The sequence below is a fragment of the Typopeltis vanoorti genome, chromosome 13, assembly GCF_054136105.1.
Source record: "Typopeltis vanoorti isolate ZY-2024b chromosome 13, IOZ_Tvanoo_1.0, whole genome shotgun sequence".
Classification (NCBI taxonomy): domain Eukaryota; kingdom Metazoa; phylum Arthropoda; class Arachnida; order Uropygi; family Thelyphonidae; genus Typopeltis; species Typopeltis vanoorti.
Genome location: NC_143561.1, coordinates 122,541,849 through 122,568,619, shown reverse-complemented (window position 1 = coordinate 122,568,619; position 26,771 = coordinate 122,541,849). Strand labels below are relative to the sequence as shown.

At 36.5% G+C, this 26,771-nt stretch overlaps 1 protein-coding gene across 1 annotated transcript in view; it reads right to left on the bottom strand.

Annotated features, from left to right (window-relative positions):
• LOC150100509 (uncharacterized) overlaps positions 1-26,771 on the bottom strand; it is a 1,094,033-nt gene that overhangs the window by 898,311 nt on the left and 168,951 nt on the right. The window contains exons 3-4 of the mRNA XM_090402670.1: positions 21,159-21,293; positions 3,858-3,902 (exon numbers count right to left, since the gene is read on the bottom strand). Of these exons, the coding sequence (XP_090258796.1) occupies positions 3,858-3,902; positions 21,159-21,293 (180 nt within the window). The remainder of the gene's footprint in view (positions 1-3,857; positions 3,903-21,158; positions 21,294-26,771) is intronic.

Genomic DNA, 26,771 nt, shown 5'->3' with positions numbered 1-26,771 from the left:
GAATCCTGCCGTGGGCATGGATGTTTGTGATTGTCCTACAAATTTTATGTGGAAGGGGAATCTGCAACCCTACCACTTATTCTAGCAGAAGACATCATTGCCAAAACCATGTGAGATACAGCAGTAACCATACGGCGTCTACGGATGTCAAATGTGAATTTTTTTTTTTTTTATATATATATTCTTACAGAAGTCTTCCCACGACTTTTGTTTAGCTACTTCACCATAGATTAGCTCTCTTATATTTTTTCTCTTTATTCTTTTAGGGCATCTGCCAACTTATTTTCTAGGAACTTTCTTCTTTCCACAACTGCTTCGTTAACTTCATGTGTCCACAGGGTGTTTTGATTTTTCTATGCTTGAGACAGCTTCACCACATCTCCCTAGCTGATGCAATCAATGTTTTCTACAGAGCTTGCCACTGAGACCCCAAGGTTTGGTTCTTGTTTTCAAACTGTTTCATGTTTTCTTAATTAATGTTTATATAACTTAGTTTACAGTTTACCTGCAAAATCTGTTCAACTTTAATTCTTTTTAAAACTTTCTTATAAACTGTTATTTTGAATGTGATATTAATTTTTATTCTAATTAAAACTAAGTGATGTCACTTCCTATTTCAAATCCTCTGTACACTCTTATATCCTGAATCAGCATGATGATATCACTATTCATAATGAAATGAAATACTCAATGAGGTTTTTCTTATTTCTTGTGTCTTCTCTCAATGTGAACTTTTGGACATCTTTAAATATTGGACCATAAATGTTAGTAATTACTAGTCTGCATCCTTAGCAGAAATATAGCAAATACTTAAAATTATTATTAGCCTAGCTCTTTTTTTTTTCCCAAATTTTCCAAAAGTATTTACTAAAATAGAGAGCCAAAAGGTTTCATTTCAGCGATGCACAATTATATAAATCAAGTGGATATTAAATCCAGCATTATTTCAAAGCCAAATGTAGAAACTATGAAACTTTCATACTTACTACATTCGGCTTTGAAATAATGCTGGATTTAATATCCACTTGATTTATATCATTTTCCAAAAGTGTTTCTGTTGAAGGTAACACAGAGGATTGCTGCAATTATGAGAAGGACACTGACCTGCAGAGATAAAAGGGTTATCATTCCGTTGTATAAGTCTCTGATCAGACCACACTTGGACTATCGTTCTCAGATTTGGTCCCCAGGATTTGAAGGGGGTAAATTAACTGTGGAAAGGGTACAAAGACGGATGACAAAAATGGTTTCAGGACTGTACAATTTTGGTTATGAGGATCGGCTGAGGGAATGTGGACTGCAGAGTTTGGTGGATAGAAGAAGGAGAGGTGATATGATTGAGACTTTTAAACTGTTGAGAGGTGGTTACAGGGTTGACACTGGGGAGTTCTTTCGCTTGGTTGAACAGTGGGAAGGAGTGATGACAAGAGGCCATCCCTGGAAGTTACAAAAGGAAACTGTAAGCAAGAGGGTGAGGAGTGGTTTCTTTGCATCGAGGGTGGTTGAACTGTGGAATGCATTACCTGATGAAGTGGTGAGAGCGAGAACAGTCAATGAGTTTAAGGAGTGGTATGATAGACTTTGTGTTTCTTAAGGGGGACCTCCCCTCGATGAGTCTTGACAGACTTTGTTTTTAGGAAGGACCTCCCACTATGAGTCTTTTGACTCCATGGAGGCCTGCATAATAATAATAATAATAATAATATCTCCAACAACAACTACTTTTTCCATTTACTTTGTCAGCTGCATGCTCTTAATGACTCAAAATATTACTCTACTTCTTCCTTATAAGAACCTTCTGAAAACAAAACCATAAATAAGTTTACTAAAATAAAGAGCCAAAAGGCTTCAGTTTGGCAATGTAAAAATTATAAAATTATATTTTTTTTAAGAAACATTCATAGTTCCTACATTCGGCTTTGAAATAATGCTGGATCTAATATCCACTTGATCTTTATTGTCCATTTCTGCATTTTAAAGTTTCCCCACACAGCAACGGCCTTCCAATGTAGAAGTTTATTTTCATGTGTTTTGTTGAATGCTATTGCTACGTCTTCCTTTCCTTGATTGTTATTGCCTGAATATAATATCAGATACCTATTATTTAGTAAGCTCTCACCTGTTTTTGTCTTCTTTGTCTCAGTAATGCCACTTATGTCCACGTAGTACTTTTCCAATTCTACTGGAAGCTTGATTTCCTTTCCATTGATACTCTTTATATTGATGATTCCTATATTCAATTCTTCTGGTTCGTTTGTTCCTCTAAGATTTAGCTTTTTGGCATTTGACAGATAGCCAGTCTCCTATCCAATGCAACAATCTAATATCCAACTCGATCCGCTCAAGTTTGACTAGCAACTTATCATGCGGTAATCTATCAAAAGCCTTTGTGAAATTATTATTTATATTATTATTTCAGGCCTCCATGGAGTCAAAAGACTCATCGTGGGAGGTTCTTCCTAAGAAACACAAAGTCTATCAAGACTCATTGAGGAGAGGTACCCCGTAAGAAACACAAAGTCTATCATATCACTCCTTAAACTCATTGACCGTTCTCGCTCTCACCACTCTATCAGGCAATGCATTCCACAACTCAACCACCCTCCACACAAAGAAACGACTCCTTACCTTCTTGCTCACAGTTTCCTTTCGTAACTTCCAGGGATGGCCTCTTGTCATCACTCCTTCACATTGTTCAACCGAGCGAAATAACTCCCCAGTGTCAACCCTGTAACCACCTCTCAACAGTTTAAAAATCTCAATCATATCACCTCTCCTCCTTCTATCCACCAAACTCTGCATTCCAAATCTAAGTAAAGTAGTGTGTATTCTTCTCTCTGTCCAAGGAAGCAGTCACCTTATTGTAATAAGTAAGTAGATTACTAAAACGTGACCTCTCTTTAGCAAATCCATGCTGTCCATCAAAGATAATACCATTGCTGTCAACCCAATTCTGGATCCTAGTTCTCACAAGCTTCTCCAACAACTTGAATTTTTTTTCTTTCAATGTAGAGATGAAACAATATTGGATAAATAGAACACCCTTGTCTTACACCTTTACATCTCCTTGATGTTTTTATTTTACAGTTTATCGATTCTATTTGGGGTTCTTGGTAGAGATTAAATATACCTTCTATCTCTCCAATCTTCCTTTATTGTTTTAAAGATTTAGTTCCAGTCAAGATTATCAAAAGCTTTCTCCAGGTCGAGGAAAAACATCAGAGTATTGTTATTTTTCTCAAATCTTCTTTCTATAATTGTTTAAAGAGCTAGGATTGCATCTCTTATCGCTTGTTGTGTCTGAACCCAAACTGGTCAATGATGATATATTCTTTGGCCTTATTTGTTCATCTCTTTTGTATAACCTTTAGTAATATTTTTGAAGCTAGTGATATTAGTCTTATTGTTCGATGATTTTCACACTTATCTGCATTATTCATTTTAAGTAATGGAAATGACAGAGCATTGTATAAGGTCTTTAGGAATGATTCCAGTTTCATATATATCCTTTATAATGTTCAGTAACATTTCCTGAATATTTTATTAAATCTAAGGGAATGTTATCAATGCCTGGTGCCTTGTTAGAAGACCATTCATTTAACACCAATGCAACGTCATCTTTAATACGGTTGGGCCAATTTCTTCCACATCAAGAATTGTTTCAACTTCAAATTACAAAATTTGATTTTTATATCCTCTCTATAGAGGATATAAAATCAAATTTTATAATTTGTAAATACTTAGTTTTTAAATAATAACTTTACCAGTAAATGAATAACAAATAAACATTTCCTAAATTATAGATATTTACAAAAAATAATAATTAACCTTGGTAAAAACAAAAGTATTTCACTTACTGCAATCCCTGTTGTTCCTATAAAGCCAGGTGCACCATCTTGTCCCTAATAATAATGATACAATGACAATGGTAGACATATTAAAATTGCTTTAGTAATAATTTCAATGACTATTAACATTTTTATTGCAGTTATGTTAAGAGATTTATACAAAGTCCAATATTAAACTTATTTTCAATTTTGCATGATGAGTCATCTAAAAAACTTAAGCCAGTAAAAGCCAAACATATCTATAATGGATTTCATATTTCTTACATTTCTTCATTAACTCAAAGTGAAAAGAAAGAAAAATTTGAAAACTGGGGAATAATATTAAGAAGGCTCATACTTTGAGAAAGAAATACATGTTAACATTTATGCCTGTGTTTCCAAATTTTTATCTTTATATTCTGGCTTTAAAATTCCATTCAAGGTAATTGCTCAAACTAACATTTCACATGTTGAGGCCCTCTAGTGGCCAATGTTTCAAACCTGACCATTCAACTAAAAAAAGAAAAAAATTTCTTGGATTCTGAGATGAAGCTATTCTTCTTTATTTGAATATGCCAAAAGTTAACTTGGGATTTCTGAAACAACCACAAAATTTGATGATGGGCAGTTTTGCCATATTCCTTCTAAAATTCATTGCTTTGTCCATATCACACAAAATCTCTGCCTCATCAATTTCCTGCAGTTTCATTCGATCAATATAGTACCAGATTAAAATCTCTTCAGCCCAAAGTGCATAATCCTACACTTGCTGACATTAAACTCGTGGCCATTATTCTTTGCCCATACTGCAAGTCTATTTTAAGTCATTCTGCATTATATCTACAGTATCTTCAATGATCATTGCTCTTCCTAACTTTGCACATCATCATCATCATCAAACAACTGAATATTTCCTCGGAAATCATTTCCTATACCAATGTTGTACATATTAAATAACAGGACCAAGCAGTGAGCCCAATGTATATCATTAGTCATCTGCCTTCCCCAGAATAAACTTCTCCATATATCACTCTTTGAGATCTGTTCATCGTTGGGAAATTGTAAAACACGCAGGATATTCTATCAAGATGTGGTATATGTGGAACCACAAAGCAGGTGATTATGACATGCTTAGGAAAAAGTTTAAATCTGTACCATCGCATAAAACACTGCAGGGTAAGGAAGTTAGTAGTGCATGGGATATAGTTAAGGGTCATCTAGAGGAAGAAATATTAAATTGTATACCTAGGGTAAGGAGGATTAATCAGGTAGGAATTAGATATATGAGTAATATCATTAAGCATGAGTTGCAGAAGAAGAAAATGCTGTAGATAGTATATAAAGAGAAAGGTGACACCAGCAAACTTATGAACAGCGCAAGGCTCAGGCAATAAAGGTGACCAGCATGGCAAGGAAGGCAAAATCAGATTATGAGAAGAAACTAGCTGAACAGGCCAAAGGAAATCCCCCAAGAGTTCTTTCATTATGTGGCAAGTAAGAGGAAGAATTAGTATGGAAGATTAATCTTAATGAGTGATGATGTTCACGAGGGGGACACAAGTAGATAAAATAGTTGAGTTACTGAGTGACCACTTTGCAGGGATATATCATTCTAGTGATGTTACTGCATTAAACCTTTGTTCCCACATGTCTACTAAGGTGGATGAATTGAAGTTCTTAGGATATTGCAGAATCTCAATGTAAATACAGCTGTGGGACTAAAAGGGATATCAGCTAGCATATTGCAAGAATGTGCAAGGAAACTGGCAATGCCTTTAACAAGGCTCTTTAATTAAGTCTCAACTCTGGTAGTGTTCCAAGGGAGTGGAAAGAGTGCAAAATAATTCCTTTGCATAAGGGAGGTCCTAAGACTGCAGTAGGAAATTAGTATCTGAGGCGTGGTGGTAAAAGTACTAGAAAAATTAGTAAAAAAAATTTTATCTACTCAAAAATAGGTAGATAAAAATATGATACCATATGAGGGTGTCAGCATGGCTTTGTGAAGGGTCAGTCAAGCCTTAGTAATTTACTAACTTTTTATAACAGAGTAACAGCTGAGTTGGATAAAGGAAATGGCTACACAATGATTTTGCTACATTTGTAAAGACATTTGACAGAATACCACATGGAACCCTGTTCCACAAATTAGAACAAGCTGAGATGGATATGACACTGGTTTGACTGCTGGAAAGATATCAAAAATTGGTATATGGAGGAACAGAATCAATGCAAAAACAAGTGAGGTGTGCCGCAAGTTTCAGTGCTGGAACCATTGCTGCTTAATTTGTACATAAATGATATAGGAAATATTCAGTTGTTAGCTGATGATGCGAAATTAGGTACAGTAATAGTTAATCAAGATGATGTGGAGAGCTTGCAGGATGATTTATATAGGTTGTCAGCATGGGAAAAAGTTAATGGGTGTCAGTTTAATGTCAAGAAATGTAAAATCATGCATTTTGGGATAAATAGATTACAAGCCATGAATCACATTGATGGCACTGTACTCCAGGAAATAGATGAAGCTAGAGATTACAGAGATTAGAGGACATATTGCTAAGGTAGCCCATAAGATTATTTGGTTATTGAAGAAAACATTAACAAGTAGAGAAAAGGAAATTGTTATTCCTCTTTATAAGGCCTCCACATCTGGATTACTGTGCTGAAGTCTGGTCCCCTGGGTTTCTTGGTGATGAGGAAGTGGTGGAGAGGATACACAGGCAAGTGACCAAGATGGTGATGGCCTGTGGAATGTTCCTTATGAGAATAGATTGAGGTTGTGTGGATTGCAGAAGTTCGTTGATAGGAAAAAAAGAGTGGATATGATTATTATTATTATTCAGGCCTCCGAGGAGTCAAAAGACTCATCGAGGGACATAGAGAAAAGGACTTTATGTCCTTTTCTCTATGTCCCTCGATATGTAGATGATATGTCTTTCTCTATGTAGAGAAGGACTTTATGTCCTTCCAAAGACAAAGTCTGTCAAGACTCATCGAGGGGAGGTCTTCACCCCCCCCCCTGAGAAACACAAAGTATATCATACCACTCTTTAAACTCACTGACCGTTCTCGCTCCCACCACTCCATCAGGCAATGCATTCCACAACTCAACCACCCTCCACACAAAGAAACCACTCCTTACCCTCTTGCTCACAGTTTCCTTTCGTAACTTCCAGGGATGGCCTCTTGTCATCACTCCTTTTGGAGTGATGACAAGAGGCCATCCCTGGAATAATTTTTGGCCAGGCTGATGCTATCTGCACCACTAATTCCTCTCCCTTATTCCAGATACTCCTGGCATTAGTATAAAGCATATAAATGCCATTGTTTCTATACCCAGCATTATCCCTTCTAGACTCCACTGGGCTCAGTGTTACCTGACATTGTCTCCCGTCTCCCAAGTATCCATTCCCACAAGAGGCCACCCCTGCTATCATCCTCCCTGGGACACACCGACTCATTCAGAACAGCAATCTCTCCAGATGCCTACGTCCTTCCTCATTCAAATGTAAACGGTCTCTCGCATACAATTCCTCTCTTTCCTCAAACGCACTCCAAGCATTCACATATACCAGTCCTCTATTGTCACACATTCTTGCTATTATGCCATTCAATATCACCGCTCTTCTGCTCAGCTCATCATTATCATACCTAGGCAACACACACACTATTTTTCCTCTCTCTGTCTTCTTCCGTACAGTCTCAAGCAAAAATCTCATATCTCTTGCTGCCCAACTTACATTACCACTCAAGTCATTCGTTCCTACCATCACAATCATCTCATCCACCCTTTCACCTCTCTTAATTGCCATAGCCACCCTTCCTATTGTTCCTCCTGGCAAACACTCCTCACGCATCCTATCTTGAACACCACGGATCATTGAGTCGCCATACATTATACCTCTTACCATTCCCTCGCTCCTATTGTTTCCATTCTCTCCTCTTCTTTCATTCCCATACCTCTCTCTTCTACTGTTTCCATTCTCTCCTCTTCTAGCACTCCCATACATCTCTCTCATTCCCTCTCTCCTACTGTTTCCATTTTCTCCACTTCTAGCACTTCCATATCCCTCTCTCATTCTGTCTCTCCTACTACTGTTTCCATCCTCTCGTCTTCTAGCATTCCCATACCTCTCTCTCATTCCATCTCTCCTACCGTTTCCATTCTCTCCTCTTCTAGCACTTCCATATCTCTCTCATTCCGTCTCTCCTACTGTTTCCATCCTCTCCTCTTCTAGCACCCCCATACCTCTCACTCATACTCCCTAAATTCTCTCTCTCTCCTACTCTGATTCGCCTTGCATTTATCTCTTCCATTCTCCTCATCTTATCTTTCATACTTCTGCTCTCATTCACAAGACATTCCACCTCCTCTTTCAACTCATCTATCTCCCACTGCAGGTCAGTCACTCTTAATCTAAATTCACTCTCCCAAACAAAACCATCTCCTAAACTTTCACAGTCACTCACACCTTCCACACTATCAACTATTATTTTCTCATTCTCTCCTATCACACTACTTGTCTTCCTACATTCATTCCCTGTTCCTGGAGCAACAAAGTCGGATATCGATATATCTAATGTACTTATTTCCTCCAACTGCCTGCATTTTGTGCACATACGCTTTCCACTCTCTTTAACAAGCCACATATATAATTCCCAAGATGCATACATGCCGCAAGTACTGCATGCCACAAAGTCCCTTATGATATTGCTAATAATCGAGTTCTTAAATGGCGGAGGACTTGGCGTTACGCCACTTGCGACTGCTGCTGAATCCACCATCATTCCTTACTGCCGAGTAGCGTAATCTTTAATAATTCTTCAATTAATAAATAAGAGGAAAAAAAAGTACAAACATCAGAATATTTAACTACTAAATATAATTAAATAAAATGAAATATAACTAAATACAGTAACTTAGCTTCGTTTTGTCTTCCACCATTAAGCGTTCGATTCCGACGGTACCAAAATATATTATATCGCGACAGCAACTAACTTCCAAAAAACAACCACTGAAGTACACTCATATTCAGAGAAACAATTTAGCACTCAAAAACATAGAAAAACGGGGAAAAAAGCGGACTATTCACCGATTAAAAATCACTTTCTTCTGCACAGCTCAAATTCACCGCCACGTGCTGAAGACGATAGAAGAAGGAGAAATGTTTCAGCACTTGGCTAGAGAGTCCAGAACAAATGGTCATCCCTGGAAGTTGAATAAAGGTATGGTTAGTAGGCATGTGAGGATTATATTTTTTGCTTGGAGAGTTGTGAATGAGTGGAGTGGGTTGTCGGAGTGAGTTGGGAGTGCTTTGTCTGTTAATGGGTTCAAGGAGAAGTATGATAGATATCTCCAGCAATGAGTCTTTGGACTCCATGGAGGTATCCGTGTTAATATAATAATAATATATGTTTGTGATCGTGATTAGATGGGAAATTAATTTCAATGTCCAGTGCAAGACCATTGCCCTGCTTATTGGAAATCTTTTCCTTTACTGTTGCATAGTGATCAGCAATCATTTTAGTAAATTATGGAGACTACAGCCATGTTAGGAATATAATTGCTTTAATTTCATGTTTTGACCTTAGTATTAAGGTCGTCATCTGGAGTATACACAAATATATAAAAAGAAAAGCTATATTAATCAATACCCAATCAAGCTATATTGGACAACTGTTATTCAACTGGCCTAAAGTCTACTAAAAAAAAAAAGCCAACATGAAAGTAACATCCAATTGTCATCTAGCCAAGAAACTAGTGTTAACACTCAAGGAGCTGGTAGGTCATTCCCCTCCTATATTAAAAAAAAAACATTTTGTCAACAAAAATTTATTATTATTATTATTATTATTATTATTATTATTACGTGACACCTCCAGGGAGTCCAAAGACTCATCGAGGGAGGGCACCTACTTTACAACTCTCTATCTCCACTACTCAATCCACCAACTACAACTAACCGCAACCACACCAACGCCATCTACCGCCTGCTACCACCACTACCATTTCCACAGACACTCACAAACATCCATACCCACTGCGGGATTCGAACCCGAAGCTTTTGGCTGGAGAACAGATACGCTAACCGCTCGGCCAACCAGGCCGGCAAATTAAGAACATCACACTTTAAAAAAGTGATTAGTTAGTTTTGACATCTCTGACCTTTTCACAAATATTCCAATCAATGACACAGTTCTTTTACAGGACAAATTTCTGCTCTATATCACAGTGCTCTTTGCCATTGTACTAAGTTCTGGCAATTTTGTTCGGAAAAATACTTTTTACCTACAAAAAAAAAAAAAAAAAAAAAAGTAGGCAGAACCATGGCTCACCATTATCCTACCCAATTGTTAACTTTTATATGGAAGCTTTTGAGCAATGTGCACTAGATTCCTTTACTTTAAAACCTGAAGTATGGCTTAGATACATTGATGTTTTCATTATTTGGTCACATGGCCACCACATTTTCATCAGCCACCTAAACAAACAACATAAACATATACAATTCACAATTGAAAGTCAGAACACAGTTCCTTTTCTTGATACTCTTGTCACACAGCTTCCTTCCAGCAGTGTTTCAACCACTGTTTAGTGTAAGCCTACACATACTGGCAAATATGTATACATAAACTCTAACCACCACCCAACACAAAAACTAGGGTGTTATTAATAAACTAAAACACAGGGCTTAAAGATTTGCTCCAGTAAGCAAGCATTTAAACATGAATTAAAAGTTATCAGCAGTACCTTCCTGAAAAATGGCTACAGCAAAAATACTATCAACAAAATTCTTCACGAGACTTCATATAAAAACAAAAATAAAATAGATTACAATAAAACTGCAGTGATTACATTAAAGCAATATATCAGATAAAATAGACAGAATACTACAGAAATAACACCTTAATGCTACCTTAAAACCTCCTGCAAAATGAAAGAACTTATACAACTCATCCAAGGATCCACTTCCTCCACTAGGACACCCTGGAGTATACAGTATTCATTGCACCTGTAATCTGCCCTATATAGGTGATATAGAATGCACAATTTCTTTCCAAAAAAAAAGATCATAAACAGCACATTATATATAATAATTATGGAAAATCTAGCTTTTCTGTTCATGCTCTGAATAGACTATAAAAGGCATCTCTTGTTTACATCACACCTAAACATGGTATATGCATAAACTTAAAGAAGCCTGTGAAATTCTTAACAACCACTTTATTCTTAACAATAATGGTGGTCTAAAAACCTCAAGATTATCATCATCATCATCATCAAATTCCTGCCATGTACCCTCAAGGGGTGTACAGGATATGATAGTACTACATGAAAATTTTACATCATTACTAACTTCCTATCTACAATTTTCCTCCAAATCAGTCTGTTACTTGCCAAGACTCCAACATTATCAGATCTTATATTTCTATCGTCTAAGGCACGTTGTACCGTATCAATCCACCTATATTTTGGTCTTCCTCTGGGTCGTTTTCCTGCCAACCTGGCAGAGAATACTTGTTTTCCTAACCTTTCCTCGCCCATTCTGTTTAATTGACCATACCACCTGAGATTAGCTCTGCAAATGCATTCCTGGATGCTGACAATGTCATATTCTTTTCTAATATCCATGTTTTTAATATGATATTGCCCTTGATGCCATCTGTTCGTGCCTCTAATCTTTCTCAACTCTCATATCTGCGGTCTCTAGTCTTTAATCAAGTGTTTTACTTCTGACCCAGCTCTCAGATCCATAAGTCTTGTATACAGCTAATTTACTGTTCCGACTAATTTCTCTCTTCTTCCATATAAATTTATTCAATTGACTTCCTACCATACCAGCTTTTTGATGCTGTTGTCTATTTCCATATTTAATTTACCTTCTTCAGTAAAAATCTTGCCTAAGTAGCCGAAATGTTTTGCTTGTTCCACAGGTTGCCCGTTCACAACACAGTTAACATTTGCAACAATTCTACCTATTTTCATTGTCTTTTTAATGCTGACCTTCATACCATATCTATTACAACAGTTATTCAATTTAGTCAGGGAATCTTGCAAACTTGTAGTGGATTTATTTAGAAATATAACATCGTCCGAATAAAGCAAAGAGCTGACATTAACATCTCCAATTCAGATATCATGTTTAATACCACTTTCCTTCATAATGTGATCCATATAGATAATGAATAACAGAGGAGATACTGTACATCCTCACACCAGATTTAACATTAAACCATTTTCCTGTACTTCAATTCTAACTGCTGACTTACAACTCAATAAAGACTAAGTATCACTTGATATAATGCCCAATTGACACCATATAACTGTAGCGTATTGAATAGCTTCCCTCTTGGCACCTTGTCATATGCCTTTTCCAGATCAACAAAACTTAAATACAGATCTTTGTTATATTCCCATGCTTTCTCAACTATTTGAGATCCTGATCTGATCTGATCCTGACAGCCTCTATCTGACCTGAATCCAGCTTGTTCTTGACCAAGTTTTTCTTCCACAATTCTTCTCAACCGTTTCTCAAGTAGACATGCATAGTTCTTGCCAGGAACACTCAATAGGGATATACCTCTGTAATTCTCGCATTCAGTTTTATTTTCCTTTTTCTATATGGATACTATTAGAACTCTAATCCAATCATCGGGAATTCATCCCTCTGTCCAGGCCTTCTGAACTATAAGACTTTTTTTTTTTACCACCATACTTCAGCATTTCTGGTCGAATATCATCTATTCCTGCTGCCTTTCCACATTTCAAACATTTGATGGTTTTTTCTACTTCAAGTATGGATATGTATTCCTGACTGTATGATTGTTTTTTACCACCGTGCTATCACTGCTTGTTTCATTTAGCAATTTTTTGAAGTAATTACTCCATACTTCAAGGATATCTTTTTCTCCTGTTTTCATGTCACCTTCATCATCTCTAACTCCTTTTACAGCACTCTTTCTTCCATTTCTAAGCTTCTTCAACAACCTACAGAATATCTTACCACCTTCTTGATATTTATTTTCTATGTTCTTGCCAAAGTCCTCCCATGACTTTTGCTTAGCTAGTTTTACCCAGTGTTTCACTTTCTTATATTTGTCTCTGTATTCTCTAAGAGCACAAGCTGACTTATTTGTCAGGAACTTTTGATATGCTTTCTCAAGAATACTGTTATTATTAAGAGAGACCCAAGGGAGTCAGGGACTCAACAAGGAAGGGCACATACTACATGCACCAGCTATTATTATTATTACAGGCTACTCCAAGGAGTCAGACTCATCAAGGGAGGTCTTAAACATGTCAAGAACTATCCAACATTTGCACAGTATCTATCATACTTTGCTTTGAACTCATTCACAGTCATGGCACCTACAACAGATTCTGGCAAACTATTCCACTCATTCACCACTTTCCAAGTAAAAAGCCTAGTTCTAACACCCTTACTAACTACACTCTTACTTAGTTTCCATGGATGGCTCCTAGTCCTCCCACCACCACACCTGTTCTGAAAAATTTCCTCTGAATTAACCTTATAAAAATCCCTCAGTAATTTGTATGTCTCAATCATATAATCCCTTTTTTCCCTATCAAGCAATTTCTGTGACCCACAAATCTTCAACCTGTTTTCATAAGGTACATTCCATAGACCTGCTACCATCTTGGTCACTTACCTCTGGATCATCTCCACCTCCTCAACACCAAAAAACCTTGCCACCCAGATCCATGTAGTACTCAAGATGGGGTCTTATCAAAGCTCAATAAAAAAGAACAATAATCTGCTTGTCAAAGTATTCTTCGGTAACCAAGTAATCTGATGAGCTGCTTTAGCCACTTTTGCAATGTGCCCTCTAAACTTTAACTCCCTATCCACTGACAATTCCAAGTCTTGGGCTTCGTCAATTTCATGGAGTACAGTTCCACCAATCTGGTATACAGCTGGTGATCTTTCGCCCCAAAATGCATAACCTTACACTTTACACATTAAAACGACATCCATTTTCCTTTGCCCAGTCTGCCAATCTATCCAAATCATCCTGCAAAATTTTGACATCATCTGTATTAACTATTGCTCTACCCCAACTTTGTATCATCAGCAAATAACTGAACAGTTTCTCTCAGATCCACTTGTATATCATTAATGAATAAATTAAACAGTAACAGCCCAAGAACAGAACCCTGCAGCATTCCACTAGTCACAGGCGTTCTTTTGGATTCCTTTTAGAGAAAAAATTATAGATTCAGACAAATAAAATACAAACTTTGACAAGTTTTTTTTTTCCTTTAAATATATTTATTGCAAAATATCGATCAGTACTATTATTCAATACATGGGCATACTGATTAGAATGCCATGTGGTATCCTGTCAAAGGCTTTGGCAAGGTCCACCAGAATCACTGTAAACTAATTACCTTTAACCAACTCAGCTGTCACTGAATTATAGAACGTGAGCAAGTTACTGAGGCATGACATACCCTTCACAAAACTAAACCATCTTGCCCCCCTCCCCCATACAGTATCCCATTTCTATCTATCCATTCCTGTATTTTGTTTTTGACCAACTTCTCTAATACGTTTGACAAAATGGTCAAGTGGGTGTTGATGGTATTGAAGTGACAAAATCAGATGTAATAGTCGAGTTACTGAGTGATCACTTCTCGAAAGTCTATCACCCAAGTGAGGATATCTCTACACCTATAGCAATACCAAATGTGAGAATTGAAGCTAAAGAATCAGAGGTATTAAATATATTGCAAAACTTAAATGCAAACACTGCAGTAGGCTTAGATGGAATATCAGCTCGGGTGTTGCGTGAATGTGCAAAGGAATTGTCAACCCCTCTTACCTGGATATTTAATTTAAGTTTGAACTCTGGTATGGTCCCTAGGGAGTGGAAGTTAGGCAAAGTGGTTCCTTTGCATAAGGGTGGCTCTAAAACTGCGGTATTGAATTACAGACCAATCACCATCTCAGGAGTAGTGGTAAAAGTATTGGAAAAGTTGGTTAAAGACAAAATTCAAGAATGGGTGGATCAGGATATGATACTCTATAGAGGCCAACATGGTTTTGTTAAAGGTAGATCCTGCCTTAGCAATCTATTAACTATTCATAATAGAATAACATCTGAGTTGGACAAAGGAACTGGCTACACAGTGGTACTTCTGGATTTTGCTAAGGCTTTTGACAGGATACCCCATAGAACACTGTTACGCAAATTGGAGCAGATGGGAATGGATATTAAATTGGTGATATGGATAGGAGAATGGCTCAGGGAGAGATACCATAAGGTGGTGTATGGAGGAGCCGAGTCCAGAATGAGGCAGGTGACCAGTGGTGTGCCTCAGGGCTCTGTGCTTGGGCCAATGTTGTTTAATTTGTATATAAATGATATAGGAAATGGCTTAAAGGGAGATATTCAGTTGTTTGCTGATGATGCAAAGTTGTGTAGTGCAATAAAAAATCAAGCTGATGTTGAAAGTTTGCAGGAGGATTTAAATAAGCTGGTAAAATGGGCAAAAGAAAATGGATGTCAGTTCAATGTGGAAAAGTGTAAAGTCATGCATTTTGGGATTAAAAGATTACCAGCTGTGTACTACATTGATGGAAAGGTACTCCAAGAGATTGATGAGGCTAGGGACTTAGGGGTATTGGTAGATAGGGAGATGAAGTTCAGAGGACACATTGCTAAGGTGTCCAAGATTGCACATAGGATTACTTGGTTGTTGAGGAACACACTGACATACAGAGATAAAGAGGTTATTATTCCCCTTTATAAAGCATTGATACTTCCACATTTGGATTACTGTGCTCAGGTCTGGTCACCTGGATTCCTTGGAGATGAGGAGGCTGTGGAGAGGGTTCAGAGAAGAGTGACCAAGTTGGTGAGTGATATAAAAAATGCTCCCTACATTGATAGATTGAGAGCTTGTGGATTGCAGAGATTGGTTGATAGGCGAAGAAGAGGGGATATGATAGAAACATTCAAATTACTAAAAGGTTTTTATAGGATTGATGCAGGGGAAATGTTTCAGCTGTGCGATAGTGATGGAAGAACAAGAGGCCATCTCTGGAAATTAAAGAAGAGTGTGGTTAACAAAGGTGTCAGAACAAGGTTTTTTGCCTGGAGGGTGGTGAATGAGGGATATGATAGAAACATTCAAATTACTAAAAGGTTTTTATAGGATTGATGCAGGGGAAATGTTTCAGCTGTGTGATAGTGATGGAAGAACAAGAGGCCATCTCTGGAAATTAAAGAAGAGTGTGGTTAACAAAGGTGTCAGAACAAGGTTTTTTGCCTGGAGGGTGGTGAATGAGTGGAATTCATTGCCTGACTTAGTTGTGAGCTCTTTGTCTGTAAATGAATTCAAGAAGAGATATGACAGATATTGTTTTGCTAGTTTGGGTCTCCCGCGATGAGTCTACTGACTTCATGGAGATACCCGTAATAATAATAATAATAATAATAAATTCCTGATATGCTATTCATTCAATAATTTGTTACATCAGTCTTGTAGCCTCCTTTATGGAATGGAACTATTTTCCCCTCTTTTCACCCTCTTGGGACTAACTCAGAGCTGAGACTTAGATTAAACAATATGATCAAGAGCACTGACAATTCCCTCACAGCTTCACATCAAACTTGAGCTGGTATACCATCCAATCCCACAGCTGTATTCACATTAAGGTTCTTCATTTCATTTACTTTAATTCCCATATACACCTCTGCCTCTCTTGTTCCTGTAATATTACCACCTGGATGATATACTCTTGCAAAGTGTTCACTTAGTAATTCTACTATTTAGACTGATTCAGTTACTTCCCTACCATTGGCATTCATTAAAGTCATTCTGCCATAAACATTTTTTCTTTTACTTCTATTGCTGATGTGCCTGCTGGTCACTTTTTCTTTTTTTCTCCTTAAATTCCCTCTACATTACAGAGGTATTTCCCTACTGAGTGTTCCTGGTAAGATTTATGCAAGTAAACTTGAGAAATGGTTGAGAAGGATTGTGGAAGAGAAGCTTGGTAAAGAACAAGCTGGATTCAGGCCAAATAGAGGCTGTCGGGATCAGATTTTAATTTTACGACAGATAGTTGAGAAATCATGGGAATATAACAAAGATCTGTATTTAAGTTTTGTAGATCTGGAAAAAGCACATGACAAGGTGCCAAGAGAGAGAAGCTATTCGAAAAGCTACAGTTATATGGTGTCAATGGAGCATTATATCAAGCAATACTTAGTGTTTATTTGAGTTGTAAGTCAACAGTTATAATTGAAGGAAGTACAGAATGTGGTTTAATGCTAAATCTGGTGTCAGACAAAGATGTACATTATCTCCTCTGTTATTCGTTATCTATATGGATCATATGAAATTTCAAATTATATGTGAAAGTACTAGTGGTGGTAGTCGGCAATAAATGGCGTTGGTGGTAGATGATGAAGGTTGGTGGAGTAGTGAGACGAAGAGTTGTAGAGTAGATGCCCTCCCTCGATGAGTCTTTGGACTCCCTAGAGGTGTGATGTAATAATAATAATATGAAGGAAAGTGGTATTAAATCTGATATCAAAATTGGAGATGTTCATCTCAGTTCTTTGCTTTATGCAGATGATGTTATACTTCCAAATAAATCCATTACAAGTCTGCAGATTCCCTGACTAAATTGAATAAATGTTGTAATAGATATGGTAGGAAGGTCAGCAATAACAAGACAAAGACAATAAAATAGGCAGAAACGTTGAAAATGTTTCTGCCTATTTTATTTTTGCCTACTTCACAATTTTTAGTGAAGATAGTAAATTAAATATGGAAATAGACAACAGAATCAACAAAGTTTGTGTGGTAGGAAGTCAACTGAATAAATTTATATGGAATAAGAGAGAAATTAGCCAAAACACTAAATTAGCTGTATACAAGACAGTGTTCAAATCAATTTTAACTTATGGATCTGAAAGCTGGGTCAGAAGTAAAACACTTGACCAAAGACTAGAGACTGCAGATATGCGAGTCCTGAGAAAGATTAGAGGCATGAACAGATGGCATCAATGGCAATATCATATTAAAAACGAGGATATTAGGAAAGAACTTGACATTTTCAGCATCCAGGAATGCATTAGCAGAGCTAATCTCAGGTGGTATGGTCACTTAAATAGAATGAGCAAGGAAAGATTAGCAAAAACAAGTGTTCTCTGCTAGGTTGGCTGGAAAAAAGATCCAGAGGAAGACCAAGATATAGGTGGAGTGATACAGTAAAAAGTGCTTCAGAATACAGAAATATAAGATCTGATAATGTTGGAGTCTTGACAGATAACAGACTGATTTGGAGGAAAATTGTAGATAGGAAGTTAGTAATTATGTAAATTTTTCATGTAGTACTATCATATCCTGTACACCCCTTGAGGGTATATATCAGGAATTTGATGATGATCATGATGATTCCCCTCTACAATTGTTACTTTTTTTGCAGCTTCAGCTTAGTGATGACATTCATCCATTTAACTTCCATTTGATTTACTCTCCTGACTCAAGGGATGAAGTCAGCCATTTACCACTTTCCATGCACTATCAACATCCAATGCTTGCAGTTTTACATGCCATGGAAACAGTCCAAACAATCACCTAAGCTTGTCATACTCACCAGCCACATAATTCCATATATACCCTATCTTAACTGAAAATTGCACACATTTGACCACCTCTCAGATCAAGACCATATGATTACTCTTGCCAATTGGTGGCAGCATGGTCACATTTGTTATAGACAAATTCTCAATGTAATTACTAGATTGAGCACTCTCAAATCCCTAGTAGTCCATCACATGCTATCTCAGGTAATTATCCCTTAATAACTGTATAATTCCATTTCCTTTCTCCCATGTGTCCTCTATCCCCCATAATAATTACCTCCCCTCCACTCATTGAATGTATTTGCTGATGCATACTATCTCCATCATCTCTGTGGTCTACAGCAGCAGCATCCAACTTTATATTTTGTTTTGCTGGCCTCTATCTCAACACCAGATAGCCTCAAATGTAATATTTTCACTGGCTTTCAGTTGAACCTACTCACTTTGGTTGCAGTTCAATGACTATCATCAATCACTAACTTCTATTAGCGATGTCTCACTAATGCCAGTAACCTTTCGCCAGGATGAACTAATCAATGCCAAAAATTCTTCCTGCTCATCCCCCGAATGCTCCTGGCATTAGTGTACATAAAGTGCAAAAGCTCCTTAGGCCCACCACTATCCAGACGCTAACTACCCCATTCTGGTTTGTTACCACTGGTACTAGCTTAGGCGTATTATTATACACATTCTTACACTCAAATGCCTCACTGATGTCTGCATATCTACTCAACAGCCCCCCCCCCCAAAAAAAGCTCTAGTTTCCCTGATTTTGGACATCCACTTTCATTTCTTTCAAAACACTTTTTCCAGTCTCCGAACACCAAATCCATTCAGATGCAGACCGTCCTTCTTCTATAAGTCCTTTTCCTGTCAAACTGACTCCACACAACTCCTGCATAACCTATGCATCAATTCATTTGCTATTATGACCCTCCTAAACTCTACTCTATCATACCATGGCACAGACTCACTATCTTAACTCTCTTACTTTTTTTTTTGTTACTTACAGTACTTCTTTCATATCCTCTCTCATGTTATACTTTTCTTCTTTCAAATCATTTGTTCCAGCCAATACTTTCATCTCACCCTTTAGTGATCTAATAGCCTCACTATTATCATTAATTTTCATACCCATAAAGCATGATTTTGCCAATTGTTCGTCAATCACACCTTTTATGATTGAATCACCATTCAAGCCCTCATTTCTCTTATTTCACTTCTTTCTTTCTGTTATCTTATTTCACTTCTTTCTTTCTGTTATCAGTGACTCCATTCGCTAGCTGTTTCTGCATTCATTCCAGCTTCCACTTCTCCCTGTGTATCACTCCATGATTTACCAAAATGACTGCTTACTGGGAGTTTTAAGTAGCTTAAGAAAGTTTCTAGAGGTAAATTATCAACCATTCAGTATCCATATCAGGAGTGGCATTTGCTAAGGTATTAGTGAAGTTGGTCAAGGGCAAAATTCAGGAATGGATAGATTTTTCAAATTGATTCAAATCCTACCATTAATACATGTTTGTGATTGTCATTAGATGGGAGATGAATGTCAGTGCCCTGTGTGAGACCACTGTCCTGCCTATTGGGAGTTTCAAGTAACTTAAAAAAATTACTATAGTAAATTATTAACCATTCAGCATCTATGTCAGGAGTGGTGGTTACCAAAGTATTAGTGAAGTTGGTTAAGGACAAAATTCGGGAATGGACGGAATAGAGGGCAACATGATTTTGCAAAGGATAATCATACCTCAGAAATTTACTTGCCTTTTATAATAAAGTGACAGACAGTTGAGTTGGATAAAGAAAATGGATATACAATAATATTGCTGTACTTTACCAAAGGCATTTGAAAGCATATTACATGAAACTCTGGTACATAAATTAGATCAAATTGGTTTAAATAACAAGGTGGCTGACAGGTAGACTTCAGAGAGTAGAAGAATATAGGAGAAGGCATGTGACTGCACATGGCTAGTCACATGCGTCCTTCTGTGACTAGCAGTTAAATAGCAGTGGCTCAAATACAGAAGCCTTGCAACTCTGTATTTGGGCCACTGCTATTTAATTAGTACATTATTGATAAAGGAAAAGATCTGAGGGGATATATGCAGTTGTTTTCTGATGATCAAACTGGGCACAGCAATAATTAATAAAGATGATGCAGAGATCTCTCAGGATGATTTAAATGTACTGACTATAGACAAAAGAAAATGACTATCAATTTAATGTGAAAAATGTGAGGAATGCTCCTTAAGAGTATAGAATGAAGATTTGAGGATTACAGAAATTGGCTGATAGACAGAAAAAAAGGTGATATGATAGAGACATAGTCACTTAAAAGATTTTTTTTAGGAAAACTAGGGATAATCCCCAGAAATTGAATAAATGTGTTGTTAGCAAGAATATGAGGACTAGATTCTTTGCTTTGAGAGTGGTGAGGGAATGCAATGGGTTGCCAGAGTCAGTTGTGAGTACAGTGTTGGTGAATGAGTTCAAAGAAAAGTATCATAAGTATTGTGCGAGCGACAGTTAGTGATTACGGAATTCCTCCGGCAATGGATTGAAAGACTGCATGGAGATATCTGTAATAATAATAATAAGTTACTGATCTTGAAACTGTAATAATGCATTACTGTTTCTAAATACTTAAACATAAAAATGCAGTAATTTTCTATATAACAAGTCTTAATTTCATTTCCTTACCCGAATTCCTTTTGGTCCAATAGCTCCATATTCTCCAGTATTTCCTTTTTCACCTCTAATTCCTGGAGGCCCTTCAGGGCCATCATCTCCTGGATTTCCAGGTGGGCCTTGAAGTCCTGGAAGACCTGTGAATCCCTAAAAATGCATCACAATATATACATAATGTACTAATATAACCAATTAATTCAAGTAAAATAATAATTACTAGTCTAATTAATGAACCAAAATATTTGGGGAAAAAAATTTTGGAAAATCACTAAAAAATTAAGAATTTTCTCAGCTCATTTATAGTATGATTACAGTAGGATCACATCATAGATTCTTGGTAAATATTATCATTAATGGAATCAGAAGTTTAATTATAGGAGGTATGTCAACTACCATTAATCATAATGCACTTCAAACTCATCCACTATATCCAAGCCAAATATCACTCTTCATGTCAACATCTACTTTTTTATTCCCTTACACCACTTACAAAAAAATCCTCTCTCTCAGATGCCCTCTGTATGATGGTAATTTCCATAATGTTAGAGCAATAAAAGAAAGATCATGAATAAACTTTGATTGTGGTTGCCAAACAGAGGATCTTTATGTAGCTATTTTGCAGCCCAGTTATTGAATAATGTGATCTTTAGCATAGGCAAGTATGGGTTTTGCTCCAAGAAACTTCAGTTTTTAACCCTGCAATGCAACATTAAAAACAATTTCAATAATTCTATGATATCTCCCACCCATTCAAGCTCAGCTCTCTCCCACCAACCCATCCCCAACACCCCTCAAGGAATAATGCCTCTGCATTAATCTAGCAGAATTCTCTCACTTAATAGTTCCATCACATCTCCTCTTTATCAACCATCTGCTCAGCTCTGTAGTTTATATTTGTTTAATCACCTTGGTTATCATTTGAATTTTTCCAGTTTCCTTGTAATCCTGAAAAGCACGTCGAAATTTACAGATGAAAGTTCAGAGGCAATTTGATCAAAACCTTAAATAAACTATCATTTGGGTTTTGTGGAAATGGGGAGACCAAAAAGATGATATCTTCTTTACTCGCAAGATATCATCTTGGTGCATACAAAGATGTTGTATGCACCAAGTTATGTTCAAGTCGTTTTCAACTCCTGGTGATTCTATGAACATACATTCTCCATTCAGATTTGTCTCTGGCCACATCTTACAGAATTTCCAAGCACACTTCAGTTGCTTCTTTAACTCCATCCACCCATCTAATTCCTGGTCTTCCTCACCCTGCTTCCATCAACTTTAGCAAGCATCATCATCTTCTCCATTTGCCTCACATAATATGTCCGAGGTATGACAAGTTTTGCTTGATGATCATAGCTTCGAGTGAGCAATCTGGCTTTATTCTGTCTGTCACTGATTTATTGGTTTGCTTTGCATTCCATGGTATTCTTAGTAAGCGTCTCCAAACCCATAATTCAAATGCATCTATCTTCCTTCTTTCACTCTTTCTTAGGGTCCAACTTTCACATCCATACAGTACCACAGGGAATACCACTGCTTTCATGATTCTGATTTTTGTTGCGAGGCAAAATTGATCAAGAATCTTTATCTTTAAAGATCTTGCTTAAATTTGTCATTGCTTTCTCTCCGAGTAATAATCTTCTCACTTCTTCAGTACAATAACCACCTTTATCAATTCAGGATCCTAGGAACACAAAATTGTTAATTGCTTCCATTTTCTCCCCATCTACTTCAAAATCATTAAGTTCACACTTTGCCATAACTTTTGTCTTTTTGGGGTTAAGTTTAAGACCATATTTAGCACTTTCTTCTTTAAATTTCATAAAAAGTTCCTCCAAATCTCCTTTGCATTCTGCTAGCAAGGTGGTATCATCTGCATACCTCAAATTATTAATATTTCTTCCACCAATTTTAATTCCAACTGAAGACTCCTTCAGCCCTGCCATTCTTAAAATGTATTCGCTGTACAAGTTAAACAGGTATGGAGATAAAATACATCCTTGTCACACCCCTTTACCTACAGTGAAATACTCAAGATAGACATACAAAGATAGACAGGGGAAATATGTATACTATAAAGATCTTACAGTAGAGATATAAATGTGAGATTCTGTAACCTATGGCAAGTTGAAAGAGAATTTGGAAGCCATGTAAGGATGTGGTTAGGAAGCATGTGAGGAATGGGCTATTAGTGGGCATTTAGAATGCATCTTTGGTGGATATGTCTCAAAGGTATTTAGGCACTATGTGAATGGGAAGACCCAATCCCCTTCATCAATAAGTAAAGACTCATTGACAAAGAACCCCATGGAAGAGTCTTAATATCCTTTTAATTACTACAAGTGCTTAAATAAATTTAAATAAAATTTTGCTTAACAAGAAACATATTTTATTTAATTTTTTTTATTTTTATAAATTTTATTTTATTTTTTAATTAAAAATAATTTTGCTTCAGTCAAAAGACATGCTCCGATCTAGGGCACTCCACAGCAAAAAGTCTGCTTATCTCTTTATATCAAACAAGGGATAAGCAAAGCTTTTATGCTATGGAGTGCCCCAAATAAGAGTGTTTTGGTAGCCTACCTCTGAACCTTCTCAACACTGTGGAACTTAGGAGATTACATCTGGATTATTGTTACTCAAATGTATTCTTATCTAGAATTTGCAGCAGATTTCTTTTATGACAGTTGACCCTTGAACAATGCAGTGGTTAGGAGGTGCATATCCCCCACATTGTTCAAAAATCCACATATAACTTTTGACTCCCCAAAAACTTAACTACTAATAGCCTACTGTTGACCAGAAGCCTTACTGATAATATAAACAATTAACTAACACATATTTTGAATGTTATATGTATTATATACTATATTCTTACAATAAAATAAGCTAGAAATAAGAAAATCATAAGGAAGAGAAAATACATTTACAGCTGTACCATATATGAATGCTTTATGGTAGCCTAGTGTAATCGATATGATTACTTCACAGCAGTCTAGCCTATACACTAATGAATCACTATAAAATTTTTACTTTATGCTAATTAATTAAATTTAACTAATTAATTAATAACAGTTCATTTTAAAGTTATGATTTAATACTACATCTTTATATTTCTCTCGACTGCAAACAGCACCTTGTACAGTCTGTAGTGTTTGTGTGCATAATTTTTGATAAATTTTATTTTTTTATAATAGATTTGTGTATATTTTATGGCAGTAAATGATAAAATAGACTAGTATCTAAATATATTTTATGCATTCACAACATACCCAACTTTTTCTTAATTTTTTCGATATTTCTAGGCTACACTGTTCATCTGTGAGTTTTTTTCAAATTGTTGCAAATCTCAAAAAATTTTCCAATATATTTATTTTTAAAAAAATCTACATATAAATGGACCTATGCAGTTCAAACCCACATTCTTCAAGGGGCAACTGTATAATATTTATTCTGAAATCTCTTAGATGCAAAGTTAAAAATGTATAGCCTTGTCTTTGCAACACTGAAATGACACTCATCATTGGTCCATACCACTAGTCCATACCTATAAAATGTTAGAGCGCCTTCTGTACAACAGATTGTCCACACCAATTATGCAGCATGTCCTGATTGAACAAGCTGGTTTTAGAGAAAAACGTGGTTGCTGTGATCAAGTGCTAACTTTAACATCATACATAGAAGCTGGATTTCAGAAGCAAGAAAAAACATCAGCTGTCTTCTTGGACCTAACAGCAGCCTATGATACAGTATGGCGTGAAGGTCTTATATACAAATTGCTTAGCATTGTCCCATGTAAACGGACTGCACACTTAATTTCCTCCATGTTAACTGAACGTTTCTTTCAAGTTATATTAGGAAATAAAATGTCCCGACAACGAAAACTTAATAATGGTCTTCCACAAGGGTCAGTATTGGCACCCATACTTTATAACCTATACACATATGACTTGCCTGATATTATCTCACGCAAGTTCTGTTATGCTGATGACACTGTAATTGCCATTCGACACAAAAACATGAGTCAAGGCCGAAGACGTACTTACAAAAGATCTGAAAACTATAGGTGAATATTATAAAAAATGGAGGCTCCAGCTCAATCCAGACAAAACAGAAGTATCAAGCTTTCACCTTAATAATCACATGGCAGATGTCACTTTACATATCATCTTTGAAGGATGTTTACTACGACACAATAAGTTTCCAAAGTACTTGGGCACCCTGGACCGCACGCTCTCTTATGAGCAACACCTAACAAACGTTTCTGCTAAGTTAAGAACCTGTAACAACATAATACAAAAACTAATAGGCACGACATGGGGAGCAACAGCTGATAATATGCGGATTACTGCTCTTGGTCTAGTTTTCTCTGTTGCTGAATATTGTTCACCAGTGTGGCTAAATAGCACACATGTTAAACTTGTTGATAGCCAACTAAATAATACAATGAGACTGATTTCTGGCACAATTAAATCAATGCCTACACACTGGCTTCCAGCTCTTAGTAACATTGTTCCACCGAATCTGCACAGGACTAAGGCTCTCTTACATGAGTATAAGAAAATCTTGGAGAACACAGCCTTACCAATACATTTAGATCTCCCAGACTTAAGTGTACGACGATTGAGATCAAGACATCCACCACTACAATTAGCCCAACTACTACCACATTCTAACTTTGACTTGAAGCAAAAGTGGCAAGAACAGTGGGAGAGCCATACAGATGACATCATAAAATTTTCTCTCAATGAATTACAAGAAAGTTTTGATGCTTGCTCACACCTCCCACGAAAATCCTGGACCAGCTTAATAGAATACGAACTGGTCATGGTGTATGTGCGGACATGCTTTTTAAATGGGGTAAATGACCATCCCCGCATTGTGATTGTGGAGCTCAGAGACAAACTGTGAACCATATTGTGACTCAGTGTTATCTCAGAGCATATTCAGGAGACAAATTGCACTTTTTAAGTGCTACACCCGAAGCCATGAACTAGCTGACCAATATGGATGTAACCTTTTAATTTTATTGGTTTTTAAAATGACTTTTGACTTTTAATTTTATATGTTATTAAAGTGTATTGTACTGCATGTTTTGATATTCATGCCATACGAATAAATAAATAAATAACCACTAGTCTATTCAAATTATTCTGAAAAAATCTAAAAACACCATTGCAACTTTCCAGATGCCTTTTACAATATGCCTGTATTTCAGATATGCTATCGGTTCTAGACATACATAGACAAATTTAATTAGCTTATTACCAATATTAATACATCAAATATTTAAGAACAAAATTCATTCTATCCTCAGTGATACAAAATCTAAATATCTGGGGGAAAAAAATAAAAAAATAAGAACATACAACAATTTAACTGTTCGAGGCAAGTACTGCAGGCCAGATATTATTATAATTATAACAACAAACTTCCACCTTTGAGTCAATACTCATAATAGATCTCACTGAATAAGCAACATACCATCCTATTAAACCGAATTGAACTGATTTACACTCCCATGATTGTAAAAAATTCTGACACCACTCTCCATGTAAAAAATATATTTCCCACTCTCCTCTACACCTTTACATAACTTTACACCTTTACATTTAGGGATGGCCT